The sequence below is a fragment of the Ovis aries genome, chromosome 3, assembly GCF_016772045.2.
Source record: "Ovis aries strain OAR_USU_Benz2616 breed Rambouillet chromosome 3, ARS-UI_Ramb_v3.0, whole genome shotgun sequence".
Classification (NCBI taxonomy): domain Eukaryota; kingdom Metazoa; phylum Chordata; class Mammalia; order Artiodactyla; family Bovidae; genus Ovis; species Ovis aries.
This window is the reverse complement of record NC_056056.1, coordinates 102,709,167-102,725,363: the sequence shown is the minus strand read 5'-3', so window position 1 is coordinate 102,725,363 and position 16,197 is coordinate 102,709,167. Positions and strand designations below refer to the sequence as shown.

Genomic DNA, 16,197 nt, shown 5'->3' with positions numbered 1-16,197 from the left:
CATGTTTGGGTAGATTTAGAAAACGATGATAAACTCAGTCCCTTTGGATTCCAAATGAGATGACTTTGGTTTTCTATTACTTTATTCTCTAGATCCTTCCCTTCCCCTTTTTATAATAGAATTTCAGGTTTTCAGGAAAGTCATAAGGCCTTAATGTGGTTTTGACACAGAACATAGAAAGCGGTCCATGAACTTGACTGAGAAGAAGCCAGAATCAGGAATGACGGCAAGGTGATGGCGCCCTGGGTCTGGTTTGCGTCTGAAGAAAGGATCTAAGTGTATCTCTAAGAGAAATTGCAGTGTTTTCCTGAAGGGACGCAGGGACCTGCTGGTGCTGGTTGCCTGTTACCTGGGGAAGTCTGAAACCATACACCTGGGTGTTTCTGGAGCAGAGCTTCTGAGGTGTCGTGTGTATCTATGTCCCCTGAGAATCTTGTTAACAGCAGATCTGGGGTTTGGCATTTCTAACAGGCCCCAGGAAGCTGGTGTTGCTGGTCCGTGGGCCCCCCCACCCATCAGTAGCTGGGGAACAGTTTCCTGGGCAAAGCACAGAGCAGATGGTGGCCAGTCTTCATTTCTATGCCGGCAAAATAAATGTGCCATTTTTCACTAAATGAAATGTTTATTTCTCCTCATTGTCACCGTAATTTATAATCCCTTTCTTTTCTCGGCATGTAATTCTTCACTTAGTTAAGCGTTCCAGTTATAGAAGTAAGATTGTGAATATCTTGTTAGGAAACATGGTCCAAACCCCTGAGCCACGCAGGGTGTACGCAAGGACATGTGAGTGTGCTCTAGGGCCAGACCAGGTGCCTTGTGGCGTCTGCTCACCGCGACCGACTCAGGGTGGCGAGTGGGCCTTCTCGCCACTTTCCAGGTTTGGCGTGTCGCTGCTGTTGCGCAGTTTCTTGGATCTTAGGTGCTGGAAGGCTCTGCAGTGGGAACAGGCACTTTCTGGCACGGGCCTCCCTGCTTTTTATAGCGGTGCTGACAGCATGCTGCACACAGTTCCATCCCTGAGTCAGACCTCTCGGCTGAGAGCTGGCGTAGGCAGGTCTGGTGTCCTTCCTCAGCTTCCGAGGGTGGCTCCGCCTGCCTCCACTCGCCCCTGGGACCCCAGACCAGTCTTCTGGCCAGGAGCCGCCATCCCTCAGCATTTCACAGCCCCCGTCATCAGGGAAGGAAGCGTGCTCGTGGGCAGCTTGGAGTCCCCGAGGCCTCTGCCGACACGTGCCTGCTCGCCCACAGCAGTATCCCCACAGGGTCCCTACTCTGGGCGCCTTTCTTGCACGCTGGATACGGGCTGACCATCTTTATCTTCTCTCCTTCTGATCCTTAGGTCCCTCGTTCAAAGCAAGCAGTTTGAAAGCAGATAAAAAGCTAGAATTTGTTCCCACTAACTTACACATACAAAGGATGAGAGTTCAGGATGATGGAGGAGCAGGTAACTGCCCCATGAATCATGTCGGTTCTTTCCTTGGTCCCTGAGCTGTCACACGTCTGTCCTGTGTGTCTGCTGTGGCGTTGGGCTGAGAGCACAGCACAGGGACCTCCAAGGCCTTTGTGAGGAGCTCTAGCACCTTCCTCTCGTTTGTCTTCCCTCCAGCTTCCTTGCGTTTCTGGGGCAGAAAATGGCCCACAGGTCATCCTTCTGAGGCAGGGGCGCAGGCTGAGTTGTGGGTGTCTGTGTGGCCCCACCCCAAGACTCACACAGGCCCCTCTGAGCCAAGATGAGGGTGCTGGGCTCCAGAGGCCCTCAGGCACCCTGGATGGTGGGACTAGTGTTGCCACAGGCTGCTTGGAGCCGGGCTGGCAGGGGACCCCAGAGCTTCGTGCATAGCCCCGTAGCCAGCTTTGTCCACAGGCCCGAGCCAGAGTAACGGAGGAGAGCTTTCTGTCATTCAGATCAGAACTATGACATCGTCACCATCGGGGCACCAGCGGCACACTGCCAGGGCTTCAAGTCAGGAGGTCTCCGCAAAAAGCTGCACAAGTTTGAAGAGACAAAGAAACAGTAAGTTCTCAGAGGGTGTCTGTCCTCCTTGTTCTGCTGTCTCAGGCTTCCTAGATTAAAAAAAAAAAAGTCACACGGGGACCGCAGAAACCCAGCGTCTGATCTGCTTTTGCGGGGTTGGGGGAGCTGCCTGAGGAGCCTTCTGGGAGGTGACCTAGTGCCCGAGGGCCTGTCCCTGTAAAACGGCAGCCAATTGAAAAATCCGCCGGGAGAATGGTGCCCCCGGTCCTCGCCGACTTGGCGGGCTCCGCTGCCCTTTAGAAACCCTGGTTGAAGGTCATAGGGTACGAGGTCTGGGAAAGATGGTTTCCTTTCCTGGAGGACATTGGTGGTCAGTGTTCCCAGGGTCAGAGAGGCTCCAGGGGCTGCAGGGAGTGACCAATCAGAGTGGGGGAAACGGCGAGGTGGGCGGGGCACGTGATAAGGGGCGGGGCCTTGGGGCCGGAGCTCTGGGGGCAGGGTGAGCTGGTGGCTAGAGCCGACAGGTTGAGCAGGTAGGTCAATGCCAGTGCTAGGAGCCTGCTGGAAAGAGGGTGCAGGGGCTGCTGCAGGGCAGGGACGACAGGGAGAGAGTGCTAAGCTGAGCTCTGGTGTCTGACACCGGGAGGCATTGGTGATCTTCCCAAACATCACCTGGCTAGACTTACCTTGACTGGAGGGCTCGAGTGTAGGAAGTAGATGGGATGCATGTAGGTGATGCCGTGGGCTCCTCAGACCTACAGGTAGAGGAGTGGGACCAAGACAAGCCTGTCTCAGGCTGGTAGGAAAGACGATGGGAAATGAGGGGAGATGGTGGAGGACACTGATGGAGTGAGGTTCTGGAGAAGGTGGGGAGGCAGGATCCTGGGCGGTGATCCTGGAAGGGCCAGGAGAAGGAGGTGGTATCGCAGAGAAAGAAGAAAGTGGAGCTGCAGCAGAGCAGCCTGTGCAGAATGTGGAGCTGAGGGGCCCCAGCACCAAGGCCCACGATCCTCAGGAGGTCTCGTGGAGCAGTTGTGGAGGCCTGGCGACTGAGGCCACACACACAGTGCTGGCCGTAGCCTCAGGCCAGAGCTGGCTCTGTGTCCTGGGCGGGTGTCAGGACAGGGCTTGAGCAGGTTGACCTTGGACTGCAGGGGCTGAGGAGGAAGGACAGGTGTAGTGGGCTGAGGGGTGAGCGGGCAGGCAGAGAGCACCCAAGGACTCAGGGTTCAGAGCTCTCCCCAGGGCAGAGGGTGGGAAGTGAGCCTCAGACTGGGCAGCATCTCTGGGATCCTGCCCACCTTCCTGCAGCCCCCTTGACCTGGATCTGGCCCCACCAAGGGCTCCTCAAACCAGGCCACCAGATTCACCCGAGGATTTTCCAGCCTGGTGGTCCCCTGGGAATTAGGGCAAAGACAGCTTCCTGTGCCACCGCCGCTCTGCACGGCCAGCCGCGCCTGTGTCGCTGCACTGCATGTGGGGGTGTGAGCGTGCGACTCGGCCCTGGGGGAGAAAGCCAGTCAGGGGCTGGCCCTGGCCCAGGAAGGTCGGGGTGTTGACACTAGTTATCCTGCATGTGAACTTCAGGACTCTTATTCCCCAAAGGCTTTTGTAGTATTTTTCAAATATATAACGTACATGTTTATGTATTTTCCTACTAATGGCATAAAACCACCTGCAGGAATGGTTTGCACCAGGGGAGCTCTCCTCAGCACAAGTGTAACCCACCACATGCGGCGTCTCCCTGGGGCTCAAGCACACGCGCAGACGCTGCTCTGACCAGGGAGCACCCTGGGCTCCTAAGTTGAATCCTCCCTGTGGTCGGGGCCTTCTCAAGTTATCTCCAGAATTTTGATGAAAGAGAACTTGGGTTTTTTGTTTTGCATTTGCCGTTTGCTAACAAGCTGCTAATATTTCGTCTTGGTTCTTTTCTTTAGCAGTTTTGAGGAGTGTTGGTGAGTTCTCTGTCTGTGGAGAGTGTGCGTTTGGGTCTTGCTCTCGTGCAGAGAAAGCCTGTCCCCTCCTCTGTGAGGTGCCGCCCCTGCCACGCCCCCGCAGGCTCCTAGCTGTAGTCTCATAGACAGAACTCTCCTTCCAACTGCAATGTTCTGTGATAATGAATAGCCCGTCTCCAGTCTGCTGTTTCAAACCCTCCCAGTCTGGCTGCGTCACTTGGAGCAAAGACCCAGCTCTCTCTCCATGACAAGGAAGCACCTAGGCCAGGCAGGTCCCAGGTACTGAGGCTTCAAGCCAGTACAGTGGTGTGTTTGGGAGTCCCTTCCTGGCTTCTGTTACTGCCATCTAAGGCTCTTCTGTTTTTACTTCCCCTTCACCTCTCGCAGGAATGAAACCAGCTTGCTTTTTCTTTGGCCATGCCTCATGGCACATAGGGTCTTAGTTCCCTGACCAGGCATTGAACCCCTGCCCTGCCATGGAAGTGCAGTGTCTCAGCCGTAGACCAGCAGGGGAGTCCCCAGTGTACGCTTTTATATTTAATGGTTAATGGAGGTTTGCAAAACAAATTACTAGGGTTTAACCCCTGGAGGGCAAACCAGGGGTTAATATAATCAGATGACTTTCTCCACCAAAGAATGAGATGGCAGCCAGAATCCTGGTGCCTGCTGACCGGGGCCCCCAGGTGCTGCCCCTGGCCTCCCCAGGCTCACCCAGAGCGCGGCCCCGGCCCAGAACAGGGGCTCTGCACCAGGACTCGTGAGGCTCCCGCTGCCCTCGGGACTGCTGCCTTCACGGAGCTGGAGCAGCTCAGGGCCCTGGCTGGGCGGGCCAGGGTGCCACGGGGCCATGGCCCTGTCCCCCAGCCGAGGCCCTGCCGCTGCTCCATTGTTAGTCTTTGGGCTCACACAACTGTTGTTCACAGTCGCCCATGAACAGCCGCTGTTTGAGGCGTGTCCTTTCTCACTCCCGCCATGTGTCCCTTCCATGAGCCCCAGTTACTGATAGGACCTGTGTGTGAGGACTCGTGGGGAGTGGGGAGGTGATTCCTCTCCAGCTGGCTAGAGGCTTTGTGCTTGCTGAAATGGCCACACACACACGAAGGTGCACCTCACGTCACGGGTGTTCTCTCAAGACTGGGGCCTGGGAAGAAGAGATTTGGAAACTCCCATCCTGAGACTTGACTCCGCTGAGTGGCAGCTATTCATTGGGCAGAGTGATTGCAGCTGGGAGAGCAGCGTGCGCACCTCATGCTGTGCGGGCCTGGCTGCGGCCTGCTGCGTGGGCTTCTGACGCCTCCATCGCTTCTCACTGTGACGTCTGGGTGTTGTTTGTTCCGGGGTGCTGTGGTTTTCATGTGTGCATGCTGACCCCGTAGTCTGTCGGGGGCAGGACAGGGCCGTTTCTTGGTGACCCGGCTTCCGGTTAGCCTGGAAAGAGCCCAGTAAGGAAAGGGCTCATCCCTGATCACGTGACCCTCTTCTCCCGGGGCAGTGAAGGAGGGTGTGGTCCTCCACCTTCTCTCTCCTCCCCCAGAGTTCTTTGAGGGTCAGTCAAGGCCCTTCATTCCGTGAAAGACGGTTGCCTTGTATGTTTCCCTCTGCTTCCCTCGCTTCCTCAGGTGGTCTGAAAAATAAGTTTGTAATATAGGGTTGATTTGGCATTTTAGCCAAGAGACATTCAGTTTATGTCCCCATCTAGAAGGTCCCAAGCTGGAGTTGGTTCCCCAGAGGCTGGTGTTTGTGCCAGGCAGTGGCTGAGCTGTGGCTCTGACGTTGCATCCCAAGAGGCACACACATGTCGCTTGGCGGCAGAGATAGGGAGGACCGGTTTCCTAAGTCACTGAGTGCCCTGCCTCCGGTCCGGCGCATTCTCCGTGCCCCTCCATCCCTCAGGACAAGATTTTTTAAGCAAGGGAGTCCCAGAGCAGGAGAGAAAGGACAGAAGCCCAGTTTTCTGGGGACTTCCTGAGGTAAACATACAAAGGAGGGTGTGGGTCTATGTATAGGAAGTTTGAAGTCCTTGTTGGCCAAATGAGAAACCAGGAATCTTTTGGCAAAGTCCAGCCCCCACTGAAGTCTGCTTGTACTGTGATGTGACCCCTTCCAGTATCAGCAGACCCCAAGTCTCCACTTAGGTAACACTTAGAAACTGACAGAAGAGGTTCTTAGGTGAAAGATGGTGGATGTTCAGATGACTACCGGGCTCAGTATCTGTACACATGTGTATAAACACAGTAGAAATACAGATATGTGGGACTATAGATAAAAGGCTTAACTGTATTTTAACATTTCAAGCCTATACCATATAGACAGGGTGGATCTCCTGAGATTTACTCTTGCCTGTCAACAACTAGACTAGCCTAGGAAGACACCCCTGAGGAACAGGATGCTTCACCTTGTGTTGGGTGTGGGCTGGGCTTGGGAGGGTGTCTCCAGCCTTGTCAACTTGGGAGAACCCTTTTGAATCTGTTCCAATCCTTCCTAGCACATCATCCAGCTGCCAGTCCATCATCTACATACCACAGGACATCATCAGAGCTAAGGAGATCATTGCCCAGATCAATACCCTCAAAACCCAAGTGAGTTACTACGCCGAGCGGCTCTCAAGGGCGGCCAAGGACAGGTCTGCCACTGGCCTGGAAAGAACACTTGCCATCTTGGCAGACAAGGTAGGAGGGACTCCCCTGCTGCAGGGGGGTGGTGGGTCCCTTGGGTTTCTGAAAACCCCTGGACACCTCACGTGTGCTGAGAGCTGTCCACACAAGTGGTGATGCTGGGATGACCTCGAAGGCCTGTCTGCCTTCAGGCGTGTTCCCCACACAGCCTGGAGTGGAGGTCTGGGACTGGCCTGTGGTCATAGAGCTGGAGGGGGGCCAAGGTAGTGACGGAGCCCAGGGCTCAGGATCCTTGGGGACGGCCTCATGCTCTTGACTTTGCAGTGAGTGCCGGGGGCTTGTTGGAGCTGGGGCGGCTCCTCCGCCTCCTTGGTAGTGGCCTGCTCAGCACGGTCTGGGTGCTGAGAGGCTGGGTGTGCGTGTGTCCCTGCAGACCCGGCAGCTGGTCACCGTGTGTGACTGCAAGCTGCTGGCCACCTCCATCCATGGGCTGAATGCTGCCCGGCCTGACTACATCGCCTCCAAGGCCTCGCCCACCTCGACCGAGGAGGAGCAGGTGATGCTGCGGAATGACCAGGACACCCTCATGGCTCGGTGGTCGGGCAGGAACAGCCGGTCTTCTCTGCAGGTGGACTGGCACGAGGGGGAGTGGGTGAGTCTGCACTCCCCACACCCCCACCCCCCATGCTGAGCGGGCCATCGGCCCTGCCAGGCTGCATCTTCCTGGGACTGAGGGACTGAGGACTTGGGAGCTGTGCTCTGACATCAGTTCATGCTCTCCCGAAGGGGGACCCCAAGAGCAGGTCTGTCCCTCTCGTAGCGACACATCACAAAGCCAGCCCTGTCACTTGTTGGGTCTGCTCTTCAGAGGCACTGGCTCCTCCAGGCCCACCTCAGTGTCCTGAATCCTGTCTGTGTTTCTGGAGACACCCCCTCCCAAACCCAAGTGATCAGCAGCTCCCCCCAGGGGGCCTCAGTCTCCTGTGATGGTCGTGTGAGGTCTGCGGTGGACGGAGGAGGGGACGAGACCGTCCCTTCTGCCTGCCCTGGCCTCTGGGATAGTGACTGGCAGACTCTCCACAAAACAGGACATTGGTTTGCCTTTGGAGCTGTGAATTTTCTCGCTGTTTCTAAGTTGGGGGCTTTGGGGAGCATGGGGCCCAGGTGGGGATCCGAGTCTGGGGCGTCTGGCTTGTGTTCTGCCCCACCCGAGGCACTGACCCTGTGCCCTTGCTCTGGAAGGAGAAGGTGTGGCTGAATGTGGACAAGAGCCTGGAGTGCATCATCCAGCGGGTGGACAAGCTGCTTCAGCGCGAGCGCCTGCAGGGCGAGGGCTGCGAAGACGGCCTCCCGGGCGCCGGCAGCAGCTCCAGCCGCAAAGGTAACCGGGGCAGCCAGGCCTACTGGATCCGACCGGAGGACGCCCTCTGCGATGCCCCCTCCTCGCCATGCCCCTCCGCTGCATGCTGCCCTCACCCGGCCACACCCACACGTGCGTATGCAGCCCAGGTCCCATGCATACTGTCCGTCTGTCCGTGTGTCTCTAACTCCATGACCCCACGCAGACTGCAGGGAGGCCTCTCAGCAGAGGGGAGTGTCGCAGTGCCCGGAGCAGCAGGCGGGGGGCGGGGGGGCTCTCCGCGTCTTCTCGGCTTGTTGGCCCTCAGCCCTCCTGGGTCCCCTGCTGCATCTGGAGGGTCGGGCTCCTAAGCATTTGTGGTTTGTCCACCCACCTGGAAACCTGAAGGAAGCGGAATGGTAGACACCTTTCTGATGAGATTGCCTGTTGCATCAGGGATGAAGGAACAGGCGCAGCGTGCGGGGAAGAGCGAGCTGGTGGCAGGCCCAGCGCTTGTCTGTAGAGGCTGGTGGTCGTGGGCTCGGAGCCCTTTTATAGCCGCAGCCTGCTGCCCTGGCCCGTGCTGGTAACTCAGGGTGGGCCCCTCTGCCACGCCTGGGGCCCGGCGGGGTTTATCTGTTCAGCGCCACCTCCAGGTGGGTCTCTCCGTGGATGGCAGGACAGTGGCCTGGAGCAGCCTGCTGCATAGAGAGCCCGCCATCTGTGGAGATGGAGCCTAACCAGGCACTCCGTCCTGCTGGCTCCTAAAGCTGGGGGTGCTGTGCTTTCTGAACACGGAGGTGCTTGGTCCCTACAGCTCCGGCCTTTCCTAAGAGCTGGTGGGGCCGTGGGCCAGGCAGCTGAGACTGGCCGCCGCTGCCTCCTTGCTCCCCTTTGGGAGCGTCACACAGTGGGAGGCGAGGTGCTGACGGGCCTCCGGCAGCAGGACTTGTTTCCACGCTGGGCAGCGTTCCTTCACGACAGGCAGGCTCCTGTCGAAGTGGCTTGGTGAGTCAGATGCCCTCTGCACTCCAGCCCTCCTGCAGTCTGTCCCCAGGCCGCTCCTCTCGCGAGCGTGTGTCTCCACAGTGTCTGCATCCTCCACTCTCCATCTGCGAGGGTTTGACTTTCAGTTCCCTAGACCTGTGTTTAGTTCATGGAGCTGTCTTGTCGTCGTTCGTGTTCTCATTTTTTACCGTAAATTGTGTTGCTTTTAACAATCTTCTGGAAGTTCATTGCTCATCTCTCTTTAATATTGTCTTGCTTGCAATTTAAACATTTTTCTGGAGATTAAAAAAAAGTTATTGATTGGAGTTTTAAAAAAATGCAGGAAGTAGTTTGTTTAATCAGGTATATTGTTATGCTCATAATTTATTAAACGTTCTCTTTTTCTAGGCACATCTCGTAATGTTCAAACGTACAGACATATTTAAGTGCAGTTTTGAAGTGATTTAAATGAGCATTTATTTATGATATCTAGGGTGTGGCTGGTGCCTGTGTGTGCCTGACAGATCAGCTCTGTTCTGCTCGCAGGAGTAGGAAGTGTCTGAGAGTCTGACTCTGCTGATCAGCATTCAGAGAAACATATGAAACCATGTGCCTCCAAAGTTCCCGCCCGTGATCCTAAGCATAGCCGGGAAGCCATTCAGACCCCCGTGTGCTGCGGTGGATCAGGGGAACCAGACTGAGACGTTTGTCTCACTCCGCCTCTTGTCCTCAGGGGCCAGAGCTGGGCTCTGCCATGCTTCCTGGTGCCCTTCCAGGTTCCCAGGGTGGTCCTTTTGGCCTAACGAGCAGGTTGGGTTCACACCAGTGTATTTATTACCTGTGAACAACAACTTCTGCTTCTTGGAAAGACTTTATTATCCCTTTTCATTCCAGTTCCCCACCCCGTGCTGGGTCCTTGGTTTTCATCTTTCATCAGGAAGTTGCCCTGCCTCAACCTTGCCTGGTGGGTGGGGTTCCCCTGGGGCCAGGGCTCAGCAGGACCCACTGACCAGTCCCCACCGACAGGAGCCACAGAGGCTCCATGGACCTCCTTCTCCTGGTTGTCTCTCCCCAAGTGACCCATCTTCACCCCTCCCCGCCAACCTGCCAGGATCTGCTGACTTCCACAACATTCCGTGCACACACACTCCTGCTCTCCTCGTCCCCAGAGAGTTATTCCAACCGCGGACCTGCTTTCTGTTAACCCGAGGTCCACGGGTCACACCCCAGGTCGTGTGCCCTTGAGATTACGTGCTGCATGTGTGTGGAGCCGTCCACTATGGTCAGCAAATCTCAAGGGACTCAGTGCCCTAAGGCCACCAGAGGAGGTCCTTCCCTCTCCCTGTTACTGAAGATGAATTTACCCAGCAGGTTTAGCCCCCGACCTTTTCTCAGGCGTAGTCCCAGCCCAGCCACTTGGGATCCGTGCGGATCATCAAAGCAGGCCTCTAGACCCTTCTCCTCATGGAGATTCGGGATCTCAGAGGTTCTGGGGAGGCAGGAGTCGGTATTCTTCCCAGGCACTTCAGGTTTTAACCAGACAGACGTTCTGTGCCACACACCCCATGGTGGCTTCCCTCCTTAGAAAGCAGATGGTCTCAGGGGTGTGAGCTCTGGAGATGACACTGAAGTCTTCACCACACACAGGTCTTTAACATTGCTCTGTTTTCTGTCCCGCTGGCCAGTTCAGGAAGTCATGGCCAGAGACAGTTAGAGGGGAGACCCTGGCCACCGCCCTCTGGCAAAGCCCAGGGTGTCAAGTGTCCATCCAGCTGCCTCTGTCTGTTCTTGGGGATCTGAAACTGCCTATTTCAGGATCTGAAAACATTCTTGGAAACCAAAAGTTCAGATGTAAAATAAGCTTTTACCCCCAAATAATCCCTTCTCAAACTTGTTTCTTAATAAGTGGCACACACAGTTAACCAGGAAAATTATAGGAGTCCTGCTGGCTCCTAAAGCTGGGTCCTGCTGAGCCCTGGCCCCAGGGGAACCCCACCCTGGGATGGGGTTTTTAAAGGAAAAGTGAAATTGAAGTGAGTACTTCCTGATGCTACTCAGTGAGGGTGAAATCAAGTTAAACTTGGTATCTTTAAGGGACCCAAGGGGGCTTTCCAGTTGTAGCCCTCCGTCAGTCATAAAGGTTTTGTATTCGGCTTATGTGGCAAAGATTGGCATGGATGTGTTTGGTGTATGGGTTTCCTGACCGGACTCCAACCTTTTGGATCTCAGCAGTTGACCTCTAGCCCAGGCTCCACGGCCCATTAGGGCGGTGGGCTCTGAACCGGACACTTACTTACTGGTCAGTCTCTCTCACTACGCGCCTGCTTCCAGACGTCGTGAGCCTTGGGCTCCGGCACGTGCCATGCGATGGACGTGGGGGCGTTATCGCATTGTGACACGTAAACCTGCTCTTCCTGAAGAGCGTCTCATGTTGAAGGGTCAGCAACATGAATGCTGACGCCGGTGTATTGGGCGGTGCACTCCCAGCGGCCCCACCACCTCCGCGGGACCCCTCAGGAAGAGGCGGGCAGGCCCCTGGCCTCTTCTCCGCTCAGTTTAGCCAGCTTACTGCCAGCTGCTGCCGCAGTTGCTCTAAGCGTTGAGTTGTTGGTGTTTGAACTGTGTGCATGCCTTAATCATCCATGTCACCTCCATTTCTGTGCAGATTGCAGCCCCCCTCCTGAAGAGTCCAGCCCAGGTACGTGGCTTCCGTTCAAGGCTCCGCAGGCCTCTTCTTAATATCCAGGTCGTGTGTGTAGCTCCACTGTCAGATTACCGTGTGCTCTCAGAGTTGGGGAAATGCTTGAGGGGTTTCTTCCCTGTGACGGATGTAGCAGCTGCTCTTAGGTATGCTGAGGGGCCAGGTGGGCTGGGCACTGGGGCGTCCTGCGGCCGTTCAGACGGCTCGTGTCTCAGTGCTCTGGGGGTCCTGAAGTCGGGGGCCTGGTTAAGACAAGTTCGTGTTTATGAACGACGCTTCCTGTGATTCCACCGACCCCGCAAGCATCCCGTGAAGGTCGGGAGGCAGATGCGGCATAGCTGCCCGGGTGCTGTGCCTCGCAGTCTCGCGGCATCCTCTCTTCCGAGTCTGGCTGTGGCCTCAGACTCCCCGGCAGACCCTGCTGGGCTCAGGTGGAGTTCGTGCTGGAGATGCAGTCCTTTCTGCTCCATCTGCATGGAGGAGTCGGTGCTCGTGACTCTAGTTCAGGGGTCGGCAGCCTCAGCTCTGAGGGACCCCGTTCACCTGGACGCCGCTCTCCTGAAGGGAGTCACGCCTGCTCGTTCACACAGTTCCGTGGCTGCCCGGGGCGATTCCAGAGTCCAGCAGTGGCCACAGAGACCCCCGGGGCCTTCAGAGCCTAAAACGTGGACTGTCCAATGTTTTACAGAGAAGATGTGCCGACCCCTGCTCTAGTTCATACTGAGTTTCCTGAGTGTGGCTTGTGGTTTTCCCAGAGTGAGCATGACAGCCCCAGATACGGCGTTTGTTTTGCTTCCCTGACAAAAGCCAGCTGCCCGTCAGTCTGAGGATCACATGCCCCCGACTGCACGTGTACATGTGGCAAGACACGCGGTGCTTACCTTGAGTGCAGCCAGTCAGGACTGTGGGCTTCACCCCCCTGTTCCCATGCGCTCTGAGCATCCTCTCACTCCCAGGGCACCGGGCACTCAGCTCTGCTCACGGCGGTTCCCCCAGAGCCCCGGGTGCTGTTAGCTCCTCACTGGGTGATCTGACCGGGCACCTTGTAACGGACCCACCAGTCTGCTCTCGGCCCCTCAGTTTCTCTGCCCCTGCCCTGCCCCAAGTTTAGTTTGGCCATGAGCCTCTCCAGCACCAGTCCCCTGAGCTCTCTGAGGCCTGGCAGCTGCTTGGGCAGTTAGCTCAGCGCCCCCTCCCCAGCCAGTGCCCAGAATCGCAGCCCCGCTGAGCTTACCTGCACAGCAGGTTGGTGCCTTCACGCTGCGCTGTCTCCCCAGGCTCTGTGGCAGTGACGGTCCCCAGAAATTAAGACCAGGGGAGGTGGTGGTGGTCCTGGAGCAGCTCGGGCTCTCCTCAGCTCTGCGCGTCCTGCACTTTGCGGAGCTGACGGGCGGTCCTGTGCTTCCCAGGCAGCGAACAGCCTGGTTTGTACGCTCTCCTCGTCTCCTGTCAGCTCCGCCACTTCCCTGACACTCAGGTGGCCCGTCCGCAGTTGACGTCAGGTGAACGCAGATGGTCCCCTGCCAAGAGCTCCCTCAGCTCTCCTCACAGAGCTGTGCTGAGCCCGAGTTAGAACACGCACATCCTCTCCTCTCCCTGCTGCCTCCCTTCCTGCCCCTGTTAGTGAGCACAGGCGAAAGCACAGCTGTCTGAAGCCGCGTGGTCCTGGGCTGCCCTCAGTGGGTGTCGCGGGTGAGCAGGGAGACAGGAGCTTGTCCCACAAAGGATGCTGCTTCGTCACTGCCGTTTTTTTTCATGGCCAGGCTTTCTCAATGAAGGAAGCCGAGTAAACCCCTTCACCAGCACTAACATCCCAGAGTCATGTACTTAATCAGGTTCCAGAGGAAATCTCATTATTGCCCCTGAAGTTCATTTTGTTTGGAAGTTTTAAATTTTGCTCTGTCTTCATGTTGACCCACAATGTCTTGTCCCCAGCCACTGCTCACTTACGTAGTCAGACGTATATACAGATGGCAGTTCTTTTTGTGTGTCTGGGAAAAGACAGCCTCTGTGAGGCTGTTTCCTTACCTGTATTAGTCACCCCCTCTTTGTGGATTAGATGAGAAAGCAGTTAAAAAGTGAGGTCTCACAGGTACTCACTAAGGGCTGGCCGACACTATGTGAACCCTGGAGCCACCCAGACGCGCCGAGCCCTTCTGTGGGCGACATCAGGCTCGTCTCCCGTTCAGGGCTACGCCTCTTCTCTTTGACAAATTCTGAGTGCTTTCTATTTTGTTTAAACCATTCTTCCAACACTACAGTTTTTTCCTCTGTTTTTTCCCCTCTAATGTAGCAAAACTAAGCCATTCTTATATGAATTTTGTTTAAACAGAAGTAAGGCAAAGTAAAAAAATTGTATGCAGACAGCTTGTTCAGTCAAATAAGACCACTTGTATATTCTGCTCATTTTCAGGTTAAAATGATCATAAATTTGCATATTACACATATATATTCACATTAAGTGGAAAAGTCAAGCAAAGTTGGCAGCATTTGCTCTCAGAGCATTTACTTCGTAGGTGAAGGATGGTCTGAATGCCTGCCTGCCTCTCCCCACAGGACTTGACTGTTAAAACTTAATGACTATTGGCCATTTTTGGTAGTTGTTGAGTATAATTGACATGGATTCAACAGAGTTATTCAAAGAAACAAAAGCACGGCCTTGGAGAATTTTAGAGGAAGGAAGAGACGTGGATGTTGTTTACTGCAGCCATCCCATTTTGCTGCGAAGGCCCCGTGGCTGAGTGGTGGGGGCCTGCCCCTGGCGTACCCACCACCGCTCGGCAGCAGCTGGGCCCGGGCCTCCCGCTTCCCGCTCCTCCATCCAGGCTTCCTCGTCACTGTGGTCTCCTTACTGAGACCTTCCTGCTGCAGACTTGGCAAATTCAAGCCGCTTGTTTCCGTGACAGACGTGAGTCCTCATGCACGTGGTGTGCCTTGCATGCACACTCCGCTCATCTCCGGATTCTGAGTTTCTGTGTTGACCATACAGGGAAGTCCTTTTGCAGGTTTTAGGCGTTTCTCTAAATTTCTCAGCAGAGTGATGCACACACAGGGCAGAGCTGTGGCCCCCTTTTCTCTTGTTTAGATTCTGTTTATCTGAGACAGAGTTGACCATCCTGGCAGCTGCCCTGCTCGCAAGGCCTGGGGCCTGTCCCCAGTAGGATGACGGCCATAGGCCCCCAGTGACCCACACCCCTTCCCAGGAGGGTGCCCTGCCTGGGCCGCATGCTGGATTCTGGGGGGGCTTCCCCAGTGGTAATGAGCCAGCACCTATTTCTGGGCTTCGTGGCCTGTTAAAAAAATAACTGATACGAGCATGGCTTCTACCTGCCAAATGTCTTCTAAACAGAAAAGACGAAAAGAGCCAAGGCCAAAAATACCTTTCACTCTGTTCATTTTCCCCTGAGCATCTATTTTTAAAAAACTGTTTTGCTACAGGGTGAAAGTTTCCTTATATTCCAAAAAAAAAAAAAAAAAACCCAGTACACTAGGAATAGATGACGGGAATATGAGGATGGGGGCAGGGACACTGGGGGCTGAAAGCATGGGCTGCCTTGGAGAAGGCTCTGTCCCCAGACACGGGCCAATGGCGTGAGCCCGCTGAGCACAGGTCAGCGTGGGTGGCTGGCCTTGCTCCAGAGGCACAGAGCTCTGTGCCCCGCTGCCTGGGTCAAGAGAAGCCAGGTGACAGGTCTCCCGGGGGACGACCAGTGGTGCCCTGAGAGGGACCGGCCTCAGCAGACGCCACGCGCTCTTGGAGCCTTTCTGTCATCGTTCTGGGAGGGGACAGTCAGGAGTGTTTGGTGCAGAGTCCCCCGCGGTTCGGGAGAGTGGGCGGGCAGGCCCCCTGGAGACACCTCAGGCTGCAAAGGCGGAGACGGGCTGCACGGGGCCAGCTGTGGGCCTCCTGGAGTGGGGCGGAGTGGACAGGGTGGCAGGGCTGGGCTGGGGCCTCCCGCACCACCTTCTCAGGCACCCTTCCCTTGTGCCAGGTGAGTGGAGCGAGGCCCTGTACCCGCTGCTGACGACCCTTACCGACTGCGTGGCCATGATGAGCGACAAGGCCAAGAAGGCGATGGTCTTCCTGCTCATGCAGGACAGTGCGCCCACCATCGCCAGCTTCCTGAGCCTGCAGTACCGCCGTGATGTGGTCTTCTGCCAGACGGTATGTGCCACGAGCGAGCCCAGACCTGGGCCTGGCCTGCCAGCCTGGCTCTCTTGCGCCCTGGAGGAAGCCAGCAGGGCCGTGCCCTCCTGCATGTGGCTTTGCCAGTGCGGCCCACGGCCCGGATGTGGGCATGGAGGGTGGGGGAGGGGGAGCTGGAGGCACGTGGGTGCTCAGGGGCTGCCACCCCTGCTCCCCCGAACCTGCCCCAAGGGGCCTGGGGTTGCACAGGCATGGGGTCACCTTTGTTTCTCCCTGCAAAGAAGACGCGCAGTCTTTAAAACAGCAGGTGTTACACCTGCTCAGGCACCACTCTGTTCTGGTGATTTCCCTGCAGGGGAGGCAGAGCTTAAGTGAGCACCCCAGTTTACAGGTGCCCGTGATGTAGTCAGTAGCAGGAACAGTGGCAGCAGCTGGGCAGGTTTGTGCGGTGCCTGTCCGCTCAGGGCCTGGGGTGCCT

General features: G+C 56.2%; 1 protein-coding gene across 20 annotated transcripts in view; it reads left to right on the top strand.

Annotated features, from left to right (window-relative positions):
* Positions 1-16,197, top strand: part of INPP4A (inositol polyphosphate-4-phosphatase type I A) — a 139,456-nt gene that overhangs the window by 82,035 nt on the left and 41,224 nt on the right. For 15 of the 20 annotated variants that reach the window (XR_009600182.1, XR_009600181.1, XM_027967066.2 and 12 more), the window contains 7 exons: positions 1,340-1,444; positions 1,906-2,014; positions 6,416-6,599; positions 6,979-7,197; positions 7,788-8,037; positions 11,537-11,569; positions 15,565-15,737. Coding sequence is in view for 18 of the 20 variants with exons in the window: in XM_027967066.2 (XP_027822867.1) it covers positions 1,340-1,444; positions 1,906-2,014; positions 6,416-6,599; positions 6,979-7,197; positions 7,788-8,037; positions 11,537-11,569; positions 15,565-15,737 (1,073 nt within the window). In the remaining 2 variants the exon portion in view is untranslated. The remainder of the gene's footprint in view (positions 1-1,339; positions 1,445-1,905; positions 2,015-6,415; positions 6,600-6,978; positions 7,198-7,787; positions 8,038-11,536; positions 11,570-15,564; positions 15,738-16,197) is intronic. The other 5 variants (XM_015094505.3, XM_060413942.1, XM_027967074.2 and 2 more) reach the window with 3 other exon arrangements.